The sequence below is a fragment of the Pseudorca crassidens genome, chromosome 2 (genome assembly GCF_039906515.1).
Source record: "Pseudorca crassidens isolate mPseCra1 chromosome 2, mPseCra1.hap1, whole genome shotgun sequence".
Taxonomy (NCBI): Eukaryota; Metazoa; Chordata; class Mammalia; order Artiodactyla; family Delphinidae; genus Pseudorca; species Pseudorca crassidens.
This window is the reverse complement of record NC_090297.1, coordinates 124,376,953-124,392,604: the sequence shown is the minus strand read 5'-3', so window position 1 is coordinate 124,392,604 and position 15,652 is coordinate 124,376,953. Positions and strand designations below refer to the sequence as shown.

The window sequence follows — 15,652 nt, the reverse complement described above, 5'->3', positions numbered from 1 at the left end:
TTTCGTAACCACAAATCCAATCCCCTTTTTTTCTGTTTGTTTGTTGATTTGTTTGGTTTTGACGTATAAGTAACCTACAAAACTATGTTAGTTCCTGGTACCAACACAGTGATTCAATATTTTTATACATTTCAAAATGGTCACCATGATAAGTCTAGTTGTCACCATACAAAGATATTACAAAATTATTGACTATATTCCCCACAGTGTACATTTCATAACTGACTCATTAATTTTTCACTGAAAGTTTGTACCTCTTAGTTTCCCTCACCTATTTCTCTCCTCCCCTCACCCCCTTCCCTCTGGCAACCACCTGTTTTTTCTCTGTATCTCTAACTCTGTTTCTGTTTGGTCACGTTTTTTAAATTTTTTTATTTGTTTTTTTTTAAGATTCCACATATAAGTGAAATAATACACTATTTGTCTTTCTCTGACTTATTTCACTTTACATAATTCCCTCTAGTTCCATCCATGTTGTTGCAAATGGCATGATTTCACTATCCTAAGGTTCTATCTTTTCAAAGACAAAAATAAAAGCAAGGACTTCCCTGGTGGTGCAGTGGTTAAGAATCTACCTGTCAACGCAGGGGACATGGGTTTGAGCCTTGGCCCAGGAAGATCCCACATGCTGCGGAGCAACTAAGCCCGTGTGCCACAACTACTGAGCCTGCACTCTAGAGCCCGTGAGCCACAACTACTGAGCCCACGTGCCACAACTACTGAAGGCCGTGTGCCTAGAGGCCGTGCTCCACAACAAGAGAAGCCGCCACAATGAGAAGCCCGTGCACGGCAACGAAGAGTAGCCACTGCTCACAGCAACTAGAGAAAGTCTGCACACAGCAACGAAGACCCAAAGCAGCCAAAATAAATAAATTTATTTTTAAAAAATTAACCATTCATTTAAAAATAAATAAATAAAAACAAGATTACTACTATTGTTTTCTTTGAAACATACTTCCAGTATATTTTTTCTTATATTGTACTTAGTTTTCTTCCCCCTAATTTAAAATAGCTTTGTCATATTTTTTCTGACAAAAACAGTATGGTTATTGTAAGAAAAAGTCAGACGCTATAGAAAAAATAATTTTTTTAAGAAAATTCACCTAAATCCCACTACCCAAGATGGCCATTTAACCACTACTGATGGACCTTCTTCCAAGCATCTCTCAGATAAATATGCCTACACGTATATCACTTCACAGTCTTTTTGCAGCATTCAATGGCTGTAGATTTATTGTACATTTGCAATGTGTGAGGCTTTGTGCTAAGTGCTCAAGGGCATTAACCTATTTAAGAATAGCAATATTATAAATTAAGTAGAATTATTATCTATATTTCATAGATGAGAAAATTGAGGCTAGGAGAAGTTAAGTAATCCACTCACAATCCCAAGGCTCAGTGATAACAGAGTGAAGATTCAAACTCAAATCTGCGAGATTCCAAAGCCTAGGCTTTTAAGCAGTGCCCTATGCTGTCAGATCTTCTCTGATGCACCTACTACTCCCTATTGATAGAGTCTCTAGGTAATTTCCTTTCTAAACCACAGACCACACAGCAACGAGAATAGACATGTCTTTGAACTTTCTGTACTTTTCTGTGTATCTCTTTGTCATCAGTTCCCTCCAGAAAGTTTTCACAAAACAGTCTCTTACTTTCATACATACTGCTTTCTTAAAAAGCTGTGCAAAGGCTGAATATGTAAAAATGAAGCCTGCTGGCAGGTAAATGCCACATAAGATACCTCTCAATGGTCGTTGCTTTTCCACTGATCTGCAGAGCCAAATTTGTTACATGAAAGTCAATTTATACCACTCAGACTTTGGAAATGCTTCCATTTATGGTATGTATTGACGTGCAATGTTTAATTTATTTTATACCAGCTCAATGGTTCTCAGATATCATGTTTTATACCCCTCAATTAGAAAACATCTTTCTAAATCAGAACACCTAGATTCATGTAGTTTGTTGGTCAGATACTCCATGTTGCATGCATGTGGATTAATGGTTCATTAACTTGTTCTTTTACTAAACTCTCACATTGTTTGGAGTGTGTTGTTTTGATTACCTTTTAGTAAGTGTTCGTTGTTGTATATTGGAAAGGCATGGTCTTGGACATCAGATAGACGTGGCCACAGATACCAAGTCTGCATTTTTAATAGTTGTGTAAATGGGGGTGAGGCACTTTGCATTTCTGAACTTCAGTTACCTTATTTTGAAAGATGCTTTAGCATTCTTCAAGCACTATTGAGAATACACGATTATGAAATAGATGAACCTAAAATAAGTAATCAATAAATTTGTTTCCTTCCTTCCTAAAAAAAACAAATCTATGGATATTTATTTATAACATATGAAACTGTGGCTTACAGTAATGTCAAAATAGGGCCTAAATTACCCTCCCACTAATAAGGTATGAAAACACAAGTTTTCCCAGATTAACCAATACTGGGTTTTATCAATCATTTTAGCCATTGCAAACATAGAGGTGAAAGGTTAATGTTTATATCTTCTTCAGTTTCAATTGCTTTGACTACTAGTAAAGCTGATAATATTTTACAAATTGCCTTTCAGTAATTTTTGCCCATTTCCTTTGGAATGTTTGTACCTTTCTTTTTATTTGTGAGAGTGTGCTGTCATATTTATTACAACTATTTTTCTACTAAATTTCCTGACTATTGCAATGCTAGTAATACATAAAAAGTGAGAGTACTAGGTATATACTGGTTTATTCACTTTCACAGGAACTACACATACTTCCTGCAAACCTCAAGAGTGCCTTTTCTAACAGAAAACCTCAGCTTAAAAGTACAGATAAAATATTTTAGTTTGCATATTTCTTGTGCAAGATCTAGACCAGGGGTTTCTCCATGAGGGGAAAGTATCTTGTTGCTCTGACATTTTGTTTGGGGACTCTCATTTAATCCATAATGAATAAAACACTGCTTATTACTCAGAGCTTTTCTACTATGTGTTCCTTACTTATTAATTAGGTGACTTATAAAGAAACAACACTTAAAATGGAGTACAAGAAACTATGCCACAGATACCAGTAGAGGCTCTACCACAAACTAGTTTTGAGGAATCAGCCAACCAGTGACTGTCAGTGACTCAGTGCTTCTATCTTTACTTTCATTAACCTCTTGGACATATGATGGAAGCTGGTAGTATTATGTCTACAAAATACTCAGATAATATACAAAGTACAAGTGTAATTTGTAACCATGCTCTTTCTCTTTTGCCATGTAGATCATAGTATGTCAGACAATAATGCAGGTAAAGAAGTGAAATTAAGGAAATTAGGTAGCTCAAGGGTACGTTTTTATGTTCAAGTTCAGGATAATTAAAAGGCAAAGAGGAGAGGGAGAGAGAGAGAAAAAATAGTACCTAATATAAATTGAATGAGTAGCCTGTTCTCACTCCCAAGGGTTTCTAAGCAGAGTTTTGCAGGTACTGCCAATGGGTACTGTGAAAACAAGTGGCCTTCATACTTTGATTTTCAAGTTGCCACCAAAATCTCTCCTGACCCAAAGCAATACTCCCATGATTCTGACATAATATCAGAAATCCCTCCATTAAAGTCATTTACTCATAAAATTACAGCTTCATTCAACAAAAACAGTTTTTATTATGTGTAAGATACCATCTTAGAAATAAGGGAAAAGAAAAGAATAAGGTATGACTCATGTTCTGGTGAGTGATATATATCTATATCTACAGACATATAGATATATATCATAATCCATTGCAACACGACCTGTACTATCATAGCTTGATTAATTACTTGAAAAGGAACATTGAATCTCCAGGAGTCACAAACAATCCTGGGGGTGCATAGAGCATAGAGCCTCACTCTCAGATATTAACAGTGAATTATGGTTAATACATTACATAATAGAATGTCACTCTATGAAGCAAGAAGGTCCCTAAGGGAGCTCACAGAGAAGATAATTCTGAAGAAAGAACGTGGGCAGATTGGCTCTATTGGCATTTTCCCAAGTGTTTTATACCAAACACTAGTTTTGAAGGTTATTCTATGATAAAAGAAGATGGGGTCCACTTCTAATAAGCTTGGGATATTTTTGTGTATTATTAAATCACAGTATACATCACCATATTAAAAGTTCTGAGAAGACCTGCAGTAAAATTTAGCTAACCCAGCTTTTCCTAAATATTTTTAACTTACAGAACCCTTTTTCATAGAAGACAAACAAACTGGAGATGTATTTTAGAAATGCTAATCCAGTGCATTGGTATTCTGTCTAGCGAGGGCCATACTAAAAGTTAGGTGTGATAGGGGTGGGTGCTAAACATAGCACTGTCTAAACTAGTAAGCACAGGAGTCATTTTAAGTTTTGTTTTCCTTTTTTTCAGAAGGCTGACATTTTGGCCACAAAGTCTGCCATAATCTTAAAATCCTCTGTCATGCAGAATTCAAACACTTATGGGTTTCCTAAACTGGATGTCAGGTAGCCTCAATCTGCCTGAAAAGAAATATACCTGAGGCCTGACATCCATGGGCAGCAGCCATCCTAAGGAGCATTTCCTTGAGAAGCCACATACTGCAATGGAAACCACGAGCTGTAAAGTCACATCGTTCAATCTTATCCTGATCCTGGTTCACTTGATACAAGATGTGTTACACGAAGGAGAATCAAGATCATCCCCACCTCACAGACATCAGAATTAGAAACGGAACATATAACTTGTCTGGATCATAGGAGGGACTCAATAAATGGCAGTGATTACAGTCAAAAGATAGTCACTGAAACCAACACAAAGACTCAAAACTAGAGCCAAGACTGCCAGAAAAGTTGGTGACAAGAGAGGAATGTGGTTTTTATGAGAGGTTATGATTTTATTTTTATGAATACTAATGATTGATTTTTTGGAGTCAGCCAAACCTATGATCCTCTGTTTCCCTTACCTGATCTCCTCCCCATACTTGAAATACCAGGAGGAAGAGGTATGTCACTAGACAACTTTGACCTCAGGCTAGAAGACATTTCCATCTTCCCGATGAAGGATCACTCACAAATACAATAAGACTTCTTTATTGTGGAATAATTAGTGTGTGAGTGTTATGGATGACCTAACTCTCTGATTAACCAAAACAATTTTTAACTTTATTCTTTACTGAAAATTTTTCCAATTTTTTTTTCTGATAGAGCAGAGGAAAAATACTGAATCCTTAATGATTGAGCCTCAGTCAACACATTTCATATTAGTACCACAGACCAATAGCCGATACACAAAACCTAGAAGGATTCTGACAATGTATGCATTCACTTAAAGAACATATGATACTAGATTGAACCTGAGTGGGTCCCCAAAGTTGATTCCAAAAACAAATTGATCAAATGTTGTCTTATCAGAGTCTTAGCCTGGATATTCCATATAAAAGAGCAGCCACCATCCCACTCCTAAAATTTCTTGTCACCTGCTTTATTTGGACTCATAGCTCTTATCATCACCTTTGACACATCTTTGTATATTCTGTGTATTGTTCTTCTCTCTCTACTAGAATCTAACGTCCTAAGAGCTGAGACTGTTTCAGTCTTGAATTCTCAGTGCCTATAATGTAGGAATTCAATAAACATTTATTGATTAAATAAAGGAATAGAAACTGATTCTCTTGTCATTTTCTTCTAAGAACAAAAAAGAAAAGCCCTGTTCAATTTAACTCAGAGCAAACCACTATATGCTGATATTATCCTAGTATCATGAAACATATGGAGAGGGAAGAGCTTAAAGTTTACAGGGACTAGAACAGATCTTAAAATCCACTATCTTTTTATGAATGGGAAAACAAATTACACTTACGGATGCACACAGTTCAATGCATTTTGAGAAATGAATGCACCTCTGTAACTAGTACCACAAGACTTAGAACATTTCTGTTGCCCTTTGTGTCCTTTCCCACCCAATCCTCTCCATCCCTGGGCCCAGGCAACAACTGATCTGCTTTCTGTCACTGTAGATTAGTTTTCCTGTTCTAGAATTTTATATAAATAGAAGCATACAGTGTGTCATCTTTTGAGTCTGGTTACTTTTACTCAGCATAGTGTTTTCAAGATTCATCTACATTGTTCCATGCATCTGAAGTTCGTTTAATTTTATTGCTGAATACTATTTCATGGCATGGATTTAGAACAATTTGTTTATCTAGTCACCTGCTGATGGACATTTGGGTTGTTTCTAGTTGTGGGCTTTTATTAATAAAGTTGCTATGAATACTCTTAAAAAGCAAAATTACACTTATGGGCAACACCAGGAAACTAATGCCTGTTCTGTCACATCCCTAGGGCAGGGCTCAGTGGAAGTCAGAAAAGTGACCCCGCCAACAAAAAATGTGACATAGGGCTTCCCTGGTAGTGCAGTGATTAAGAATCCACCGGCCAATGCAGGGAACACGGGTTCGAGCCCTGGTCCAGGAAGATCCCACATGCCACAGAACAACTAAGCCCATGCGCCACAACTACTGAGCTTGCATTCTAGAGCCCATGAGCCACAACTACTGAAGCCCACGAACCACAACTACGGAAGCCCGCGTGCCTAGAGACCGCGCTCCGCAACAAGAGAAGCCACCGCAATGAGAAGCCTGCGCACTGCAACCCAGAGTAGACCCTGCTTTCCGCAACTAGGGAAAAGCCAATGCATAGCAATGAAGACCTAATGCAGCCAAAAATAAATAAATAAAATAAATACATTTAAAAAAATAAAAGAATAAAGAGATGAGATTGACAAACATGAATCATTTTTTCAAAAATGTGATCTATATGGGGGAGAATGATTAATGCATTTCTTTGTTTGCTTTTCCAACTACACAAGACAGAGCCCCCGTGGAAAAAGTACACAGCGATGGGTTCATGTGGTGGATGCATGCTTGCACGCTAGTCTTCCCCCATCACCTGCAGTGGCTCCTTTTCTGCGATCCTCTTCGCAGTTCACTGCATCCAACCGGAACAGACATTAAAGTAAAATTAAGTATGAACTGCATTGTGACCTGGGAAATCCACACAACTCTAACCCATCTACTTCCCTTCTTTCTGTAAATGACATTACTCAAGTAACTTTTAAAAAATTCAAAGTGTTGATCATCATCTTCTTTTTAAGAGTTGTGATTAGTACCCCTAATTTCATTATACATTTTCTTACTTATGGTATTTGAATATGTTCCATAATAAGCTATAAATGTAAAGCTGTCCCCAAAAATTTCCCTCAAATACCTATAAAAGTTTTATACTCCCCTTTGCTGCTTAGCTGAGTTTACAGCTTACCTTTTCCTTCTCTTTACGACCATGATCATTTTTCTTTGGATCACAGTCAATAGTCTACAAAAATGAGTCACCATATTTGCACCAATCTCTACACTCCCAGAGCCTCCCATTTTTTTTTTTTAGTTCTTGTTTCTTCTTTCTTTCCTCATGTCACTTATATTATCCCTGCTGTAGGAATTTACTTAATCTTTGTATTATTATCTCCTATTGGAATAAAGCCTATTAATTTCTGAGTTTACCATCAAAACCAAAGATGGAATCATCCTCCCACTGTTAGAATCAGTTGATAGTCCTAACATTTAAAAAACATGTCTTTAGATATTCAGCATCTGGATTTTTCTTACATAGTCAAAATAAATTTGTTAGGGGTATTTACTTTGCATAACTGACATGAAAGGAGTTTAATAAACGTGTAAACTTTGCGAATTTAGTGCCTCAACTGTTAGTGTGAGGAAATGCTAACACTTTTATTAAACAGTTCCTAGAAGTGAATGTATGAATGTATTGAAAGAAGGTAGAAAAATTACACGTGCACTTAAGTACTTCTGGCAGGGATATCTCCACCAAAAAAAAAACAAAAACAAAATGGTGCACATATAGAAACAAAAATGGTGCACATATAGAAACTCAAGGAAGCAAATATCAAAATGAAGAAGACTTTTTTTTCTATTCAATGGGGAGAAGAGAGTGAATTAATTATTCAGGTATTATGCCCGTAATGGAGTTAGTCATTGAAATATATTAATGTGGGTTTTTTCCCTTTCCACATTTGTGTCTGTAGTGGGTATTTGCCAGAATGGTGGCAATATGACTTCCTATGTCTGTGGACATTCCCATATCATAGTCCTTTCTCCCAACGTAGAGTCCTGAGTCCATCTCCAACCTGTCATTGTCATATGGCTTACATTGAACCAATCAAACTACCGCTACAAGTTTGGATTTGGAAGAGATTAATATGCAGATAGAATGCTCCACATGGAATCCACGTTTTGGGAGAATTTTATGATTGTGGACAAAAGCCATGGAGTTTGTTTTTAGTTAACTGACTTTATTTTTAAGGTCAGTTTTAGTTTCACAGCAAAATTGAGCAGAAAGTACAGAGTCCCCATATATCCCCTTGCCCCACACACATGTATAGCCTCCCCCTATCATCATCCCACACCAGAGGGGTCCATTTGTTCCACTGATGAACCTACATTGACACATCATCACCCAAAGTCCACAGTTTCCATTAGGACACAATCTCTGTGCTTTCCATTCTATGGGTTTTGACAAATGTACCCACCCTTTACAGCTTCATACAGGATAGTTTTACCACCCCAAAACTCACCTGTGCTCCACCTATTCATCCCTCCCTCAGTCTAAATTTCCGGAAACCACCACTCTTTACTGCCTCCATAGTTTGCCTTTTCCAAAATGCCATATAATTAAAATCATATATTATGTAGTCTTTTCACATTGACTTCTTGCACTTAATAGTATATTTTTAAGTTCCTTCCATGTCTTTTGTGACTTGATTGCTCATTTCTCTTTACTACTGAATAATATTTCATTGTATGGGTGCAGCAGAGTTTATTTATTCAGTCTCCTGTCGAAGGACATCTTGGTTGCAAGGACATCTTGGTTTGGGCAATTTTGAAAAAAAGCTATTACAACATCCATGTGCAGGTTGTGTGTGAGCATATGTTTTCAACTCATTTGGGCACATTCCAAGGATAGCAAGTGATGGATCATATGGCAAGACTATGTTTAGCTTTGTGAGGGACTGCCAAACTATTCATAAGTGGCTGCGCCACTTTGCATTCCCACCAATAATGAATGAGAATTCCTGTTGCTCCAAATCCTTGCCTTCATTTGGTGTTGTTAGTGTTTTCAATTTTTACCATTGTAATAGGTGTGTAGTGGTATGTCATTATTATTTTAATTTGCAATTTCCTGATGAGGTATGATGTTGAGCATCTCTTCCTTTGTTTATTTTCCATCTGTATATCTCCTTTGGTGAGGTATTTGTTAAAATCTTTTGCCTGGGTTCTTTAGTCAAGTTGTTTGTTTTCTTACTGTTGAGTTCTAAGAGCTCTATGCATGCTTTGGGTAACAGTCCTTTATCAGATATGTCTTTTGAAAGTATTTTCTCCTAACCTGTGGCTTATCTTCTCCTTCTCTTGACAGTCTTTCACAGAACAGAAGTTTATAATTTTAATGAGCTCCAACTTAATTTTTTCTCTTAAGGAGCAGACCTTTGGTTTTATACCTAAAGCAAAAATAATCTCCAAACACAAGGGCATCTAGATTTTCTCCTATGTCATGTTCTAGATGTTTCATAATTTTGTGTTTTACACTTGGCCTATGATACATTTTGAGTTAATTTTTCTTGAAACGTGTAAGGTCTGTGTCTAGATTTTTTTTTTTTTTTTTGCTTGTGGATACCCAGTTGTTCCAGAACTATTTATTGAAAAGATTATCCCTTCTCCCATCATACCCACTCTAAGAAGAGTTGTACATTACCACTCTCTTTCCTGAGGCTGAGATATCACAGAAAGTCACTATCTGAGATCAGGCTCAGTTTCTTAATAACTGTGTGCTCTTAGCCAAGACAATCAATCTCTCTGTGGCTCAGTTTTCTTACCATTTAAATTTCAGTGACAGTTTTAGACTCGCTGTATTCTTACATCTAATATCTACGAACAAATATAATACTCTACAAGTATTACAATCACAGTGGAAGAATTTCTAGCGAAGAGAGAAACATGTGACGTCTTTCTTCAAACTAGCTAAGGATGCATCTTTCATTTCCTATTTAATAATCGTAACTCATACTTATATATAAATTCAGAAAAATTTTAGAGAACATTCTTGGTATAATTCTCCCCTTCTCTCTGTTATTTCTATTTCTTGATCATGTCCATATTATTACCTATTTCAAATGCTGTACTGCAATTGGTTTTCTTACATCATAGTGTCATCTGCTGGATTGTGAGTTCCTGGAGAACAGAAGTGGTGTTTTAATTATCTTGACATATACTAAGCTTAACAAGCTGCCTGTCTTATAGCAAGTACTCAAAACTATTTGCTGAATTGAACCTCCTGTTAATAAAGTTTATTTTCTGTTATACATAATTTTAGAAATATGAAAGTATAGAATGAAGGATATAATGTAATTTGTTATTCCTCCCATTCATCCCCAGAATATTAATTGACCCCCTCCCACCGTTCTGTGCTAGGCAAGGGGACCTGGTGTCACACAAGCAGCTTCCAGTCTAAATACAGGATTGGGGTGAGGGAAGCACAGACAGGCAAAGGAGTCATTTCAATATAAATTGGTAAGATTTAGGTTAAAGTTAAGTATAAGATGCCACAGAAGCACAAAAGAGGGGTTGCAGTCACTAAAAATACAAATTAATATTGTAAGATCTCTCCTTCTTAGATTATTTCATTGAATTGAATTGAAGTCCAAAAGACCACAGGGTTATTGTTAGTAGACTCAGGTCCTACCTAAGTGATTCAAAACATCCAGCCAGTTAGTTAAAAGTTATGTGCACTATTTGGTTGAAACCTCTTAGCCTTACCTAGCTCCCTTAGATAATGTGATAACAAGATATGTATACCTATATTCTTCCACATATATTATTATCTTTTGAAAACCTCTAGAGTTTGGAAGACATTTGGGAAACTCAAGTACATGTTCAGTCAGGAAACTTTCCTTTCATCTTCTGTGACTTTGCTAGGTCTCACCCCTCATAAAACAAGTGTTTTCTTCTTAGTGTTTCATTTAAGACCAGCTTTGAACATTATTGTAGGCAAATATCAATGAGAAAAGACAGATGACACCACCCTTTGCTAGGAGGCACTGTGTTAATCATTTCCTCTCTGGTTCACTAGTTGGATGACTAGAAGTAAGCTGATTCCAACAAGCTGCCCTCAGTTACCCTCTGAAAATACTTGACATTGCTAACTCTCCCCTTAGGACTAGTAAAACAGTCCTTTCTCTTCCCTTGAAACTATCTAGGTTTGATCATCTCTTAACTATTTAAAATCACATAGAAGTGGATGTATACATCATCAGCTACTTGGATAGTAGAGTCATACACATGAATCAAATTAGCAACTTAATAAGAACAGGGGGGCATGAGTCTGGGGTGCTAAGTGACCAGGTGAAGTAATGTTAATTAAAACGTTACTGCAAATTGTGATCACATTCAAAAAATGTTCCAGGTGACAGTGTTTGGAATGTTAAAATCTTACTGGCAAAACAAAAAAGCATGACTTGTATGATAACTAGAGTAGTGACAGTTATGGAAATCACAGAAAGGCAGTGAGATCATTGCCCAGTTTGAGGAGAATTGATTTTTGTTGGAATAAAGTATCTTTCCATCAAAAGTCTAATCTTTGCTACTTTGGCAAATGAAAGAACTCGCAAGTTGTATTTTTTTTTTCTTTCTTTTAAGGAGATCAAATGAGACACAGAGGTATGAGAATTTGCTCCAGATCAAACTTGAATGAAGCTAATTTTTGAGTAGTGAACCCTCAGAATGGGACCCCAATAGTGGTTGGATCATTTTCTCCTTTATTCCATAAAGATAGAACTCCATTATGAAGACAGGTTGAAATAGATTTTAAATTGTCATTGTCACAGTTGTCACCTATAACTCATGTGTAGAGAACCATTTTGCACTAGAACCTAAAAATGATGAATATATCTTTCATCGCTGATAAACACTGACCAAAATCTCTCCCATCATGGATACCATCAACGAAGTACAGTTAGGACAGAAATAGAACACAAATGATGTATTATTTTTCCCAATATGTAATGAATAAACTTTGGGACTGTTCTTAATAATAAACATGTATTAATTAGAGCATCTAAATGAATATGAAAGACATAAAAATATTAAAACAATAATTTGACTCATGCAGCACTTTTATAAAAGGTGAATATAATGTAATGAGTCCATGAGCTTTAAAGGGAAATGAGCTGCCTGGCTAGTGAGGGGACAAGACGCCAGAGGGTCACTACCCACTCAGGGTCACAGCTGTACTGCTGGATTGCTGGGCTCCTGTAGGCTTGGTCTGGCTCACATTTCTCCTGGTGGACTTTATTGTTCGGACTGCTTTTTTCACCCATTCAACTTGTGGATCAGCACAGACTTTAAGGCCACGTCTGGTAATAAATCTGCAATGCAAAGAAAAAATAGACAAAGTTAGTCACATCCTCAAAGCCTTGGGACCAGAAGTTAAGATCAGATCATATATAAGAGATCTTGTGCAGAAATGACTGGACAAAACAGTCTTTCAGATTCAGGAGAACATAAATGAAAATCTTTCCTCTGCAATCTATTTTCGCATAAAGGAGAAATAGCTCCAGGTAATACCCAGATCCCTGGCTCAGCATAAATTGCAGGCTCCTTTTCTCATCATTGCTACCAGGTGATGTAATTAAACTGGACATTTGAGGTCATCTAGTCCAATTATTACATATCATCTTCTTTTTCAAATTTAAACACACTCATCTTATTTTCTGGACAAAAGGTAATTGCTTTATCATATTTTGGGAGGTAAAGTTGCAATTGTGTGTTGGGAAGAGTTGCTGTTCTGAAGATGAGATCCTAGAAAGAGAACGGTACCATGTAGGCTAGTTGTTGACACTATTCCTCGAGATATGGCAACTGATAAAATATGGCACTCTACTCCAGCCCACCATAAGGGCAGAGAAAGGCAGGGAAGGGGAAGGATGGGAAGGGAGGCATCCCACACCAGTGTGTCTCTACGGTCAAATCCTGATCTGAGACAGCCAGCTCTAAACCTAACCCTCGGGACTGAGCATATTATTCATCTGATTCCCAGTTAGATTCTTCTGCTAAGATAAAGCAGAAAGGAGGGTGATAGTCTTCACTCGGTTGCCAATTTTTTGTCATAAACATTGTTTGGGGCTACATAAAGACATGGTTCATATGGAAAAACAGAAAGACTATTGGCTACGTTGAGGTTTTCCTCCTTGTTGACATTTTTCCTGAGGAGGGCAGCATTTCTATATATCTGTGTTCCATCAAGCCCAGATTTGGGGGAGAGCAACTCACATCACTGCTTTCATGGGGCCCTCCTTGATGGTGTAGGTCTTGATTTTTTTAATTGGCAGTTGCTGGGTAGTCAGACTCACACAGATGGTCTTTTCAAGAACTTCACTCCCCACACCTAGGAAAGAAAACCATGTAAATAAAAATAAAATATAATTTCTAATACTATAAATAAACCAACAAAGAGTGACATGATAAAGAATAATTTGGGAAAGGAACACTAAATATGGGAGAGGTAGCTCATTTTTGACTGAATAAATAAAGGCATTCTCATTTTAAATGGTAAAATGTAAAATATGTGAAAGAAGTAGTTCATAAAGTACTCCTCCTCAATAGAAATGGTCCAGGGGATTAAACTTTTTATGTGTAGAGAACATCTTACATTAGAGAAGGGAAAATTACTTGGAAGAGTGAATAATAGTAAGGGTTTTCTAAAATCTAAAAAGGGTTTCTAAGTGCTGATTTCCTCCTAAGTTGAAGAGATTGGTATTTGCTTCTCAAGGAAGCAAATATTCTCAGAGACTATTTCTTAGAGAAATATTCAGCAAAAAAGCATCTAAAATAATAGCTGATGATGACAAAGTTTGAGCTACAGTGTTGCTGATATCAGAAGTCTTTCTATAAACATGAAACTGAGCAGAAGGTATTCACTAACATTGCTCTTCATCTCTCCTTCTTTCCATCACACAATATCCAGCCTGTACATTCTTAACCCTCTCCATTTGCCTATTTATTTATTTACTTATTTTTTATTTTTTGCCAATTTATTTCTAATGCTGAACTATCTCTGAACCCAATGAAAGAGGGAAATACCCAAGTGTCTACAGTCTTCCTCAGTCTTCTTTCCCCTACCCATACATGGGTTTCCACCAAATGGCAGAATATTGTCTCAGAAAAATGCCAGCCAGCCATGGTTAAGACAACATTTGGCCTAAACTTTTTGTTTCATCAATATTTTTTTATTTGGGGCACAATTTCAGGGAGTTCCAGACATTGCCATCTCTATTTACGGACACCCTTGGCATCCACGATCAGGTTCAGATATTCTAGTCTAAGTAATAAGTCTACGGATTAGGAAGTTGAAAGGACAGTTAACTGAAACGTTAATTACACCCAAAGGATATTCTCTCTTGTGGCCAGAGCCACAAGGAGAAATACACTCCAACCAGCTGGGAAAAAATGATCCTTTAAGAAATATGTGTAGAATGCTCAGGTAAGTCTCAGTGTAGTTAAGTCTCATCTGGGTATGTCTTGTAGGTTTATTTGATTGTATATAAGACGTTGATATTTGTTCGCACTTATGGTCTCTTATAAACTCAAGAAATTGATCATCAGTGGGAACAACATTCATAGAAGTAATAATAGACTCTCCTACACACTTAAAGGTAATATTGATTTCCTGGATATGAAGGTATGAGCTACCAGTCATTTTTGTTTTCATAGGAAACATTGATTTCCTTCAGAACATACACCCTCTAGCTCATTCCCGCATTGTGAACTGTCAAAATCTGGAGAATTTTCAAGATCAATACTAAATAGGCAAAAGCTTCAAAGTCGTCATCAGCATTCCACAGCGAACATTAATCAAGAAGTTAGGACTTGTGTGGAAACCTGATAAGTGATCATAAGATTTATTTCATTTTAATCCCTGGTAGGCGTATCGGTTATAACATTCTTCTTATAGATAAGGAAGCATAGGCACAGAGAGGTGAAGAAATTTACCCCAAATCACCCAATTGTGAAAACTAGGAGCCCAGATTGTGACCAAGTTCTATCTTCAAAATCTACAAAGTCTCCTAGAGTCAAATTATTCCCATTTTCACTAGGGAAGTCTGAGGCTAAGCTGGGCGAAAGTTTACTGCAGTCAAAGCTTGAGTCAAAACGAAAATGTGTGGCCACTGCCTGCATACATAGATGCTCCTTCTCTCATAAATAAGCTTTTGACTTACCTTCCACAGTGTATGCGGCGAGACAGCAGATCCCGAGGAAGGCCAGGATGAGAAGTCTCATGGCTGAGGTCCTGATGAGCTGTGCAGCGAGAGGCTGAGGAACTGATCCTTTCAGTCTCTTTTATTCCTCCAATGATCAGCGCACTTCCTGTGGTGAGAGGGCGCTTTCGAGGTGGGTGTGGAATCATGGAAAGTCTTTGCAATACTGATGCTTTCTTTGGTTGAAAAAATAAGTTCCTTTGTCCCCACTCATACTAACCCAACACCTTGTGGCCTTTTCTCCTCCTCCTGTGGTTAACGTGTCCGTGAAACCAAATATGTGCACAGAAGAAACATAGTTGTCTCATCTCCT

General features: G+C 37.1%; 1 protein-coding gene across 1 annotated transcript; it reads right to left on the bottom strand.

The window, feature by feature from the left end:
* Positions 1-12,056: 12,056 nt before the first annotated feature.
* On the bottom strand, positions 12,057-15,432 carry LOC137211698 (lymphotactin-like). The gene is made up of 3 exons (XM_067714259.1): positions 15,301-15,432; positions 13,355-13,469; positions 12,057-12,450 (listed from the first exon to the last, which is right to left on the bottom strand). Exons 1-3 carry the CDS (start codon positions 15,359-15,361, stop codon positions 12,291-12,293), a joined length of 336 nt encoding a protein of 111 aa, XP_067570360.1. The 5' UTR covers positions 15,362-15,432; the 3' UTR covers positions 12,057-12,290.
* Positions 15,433-15,652: the final 220 nt, after the last annotated feature.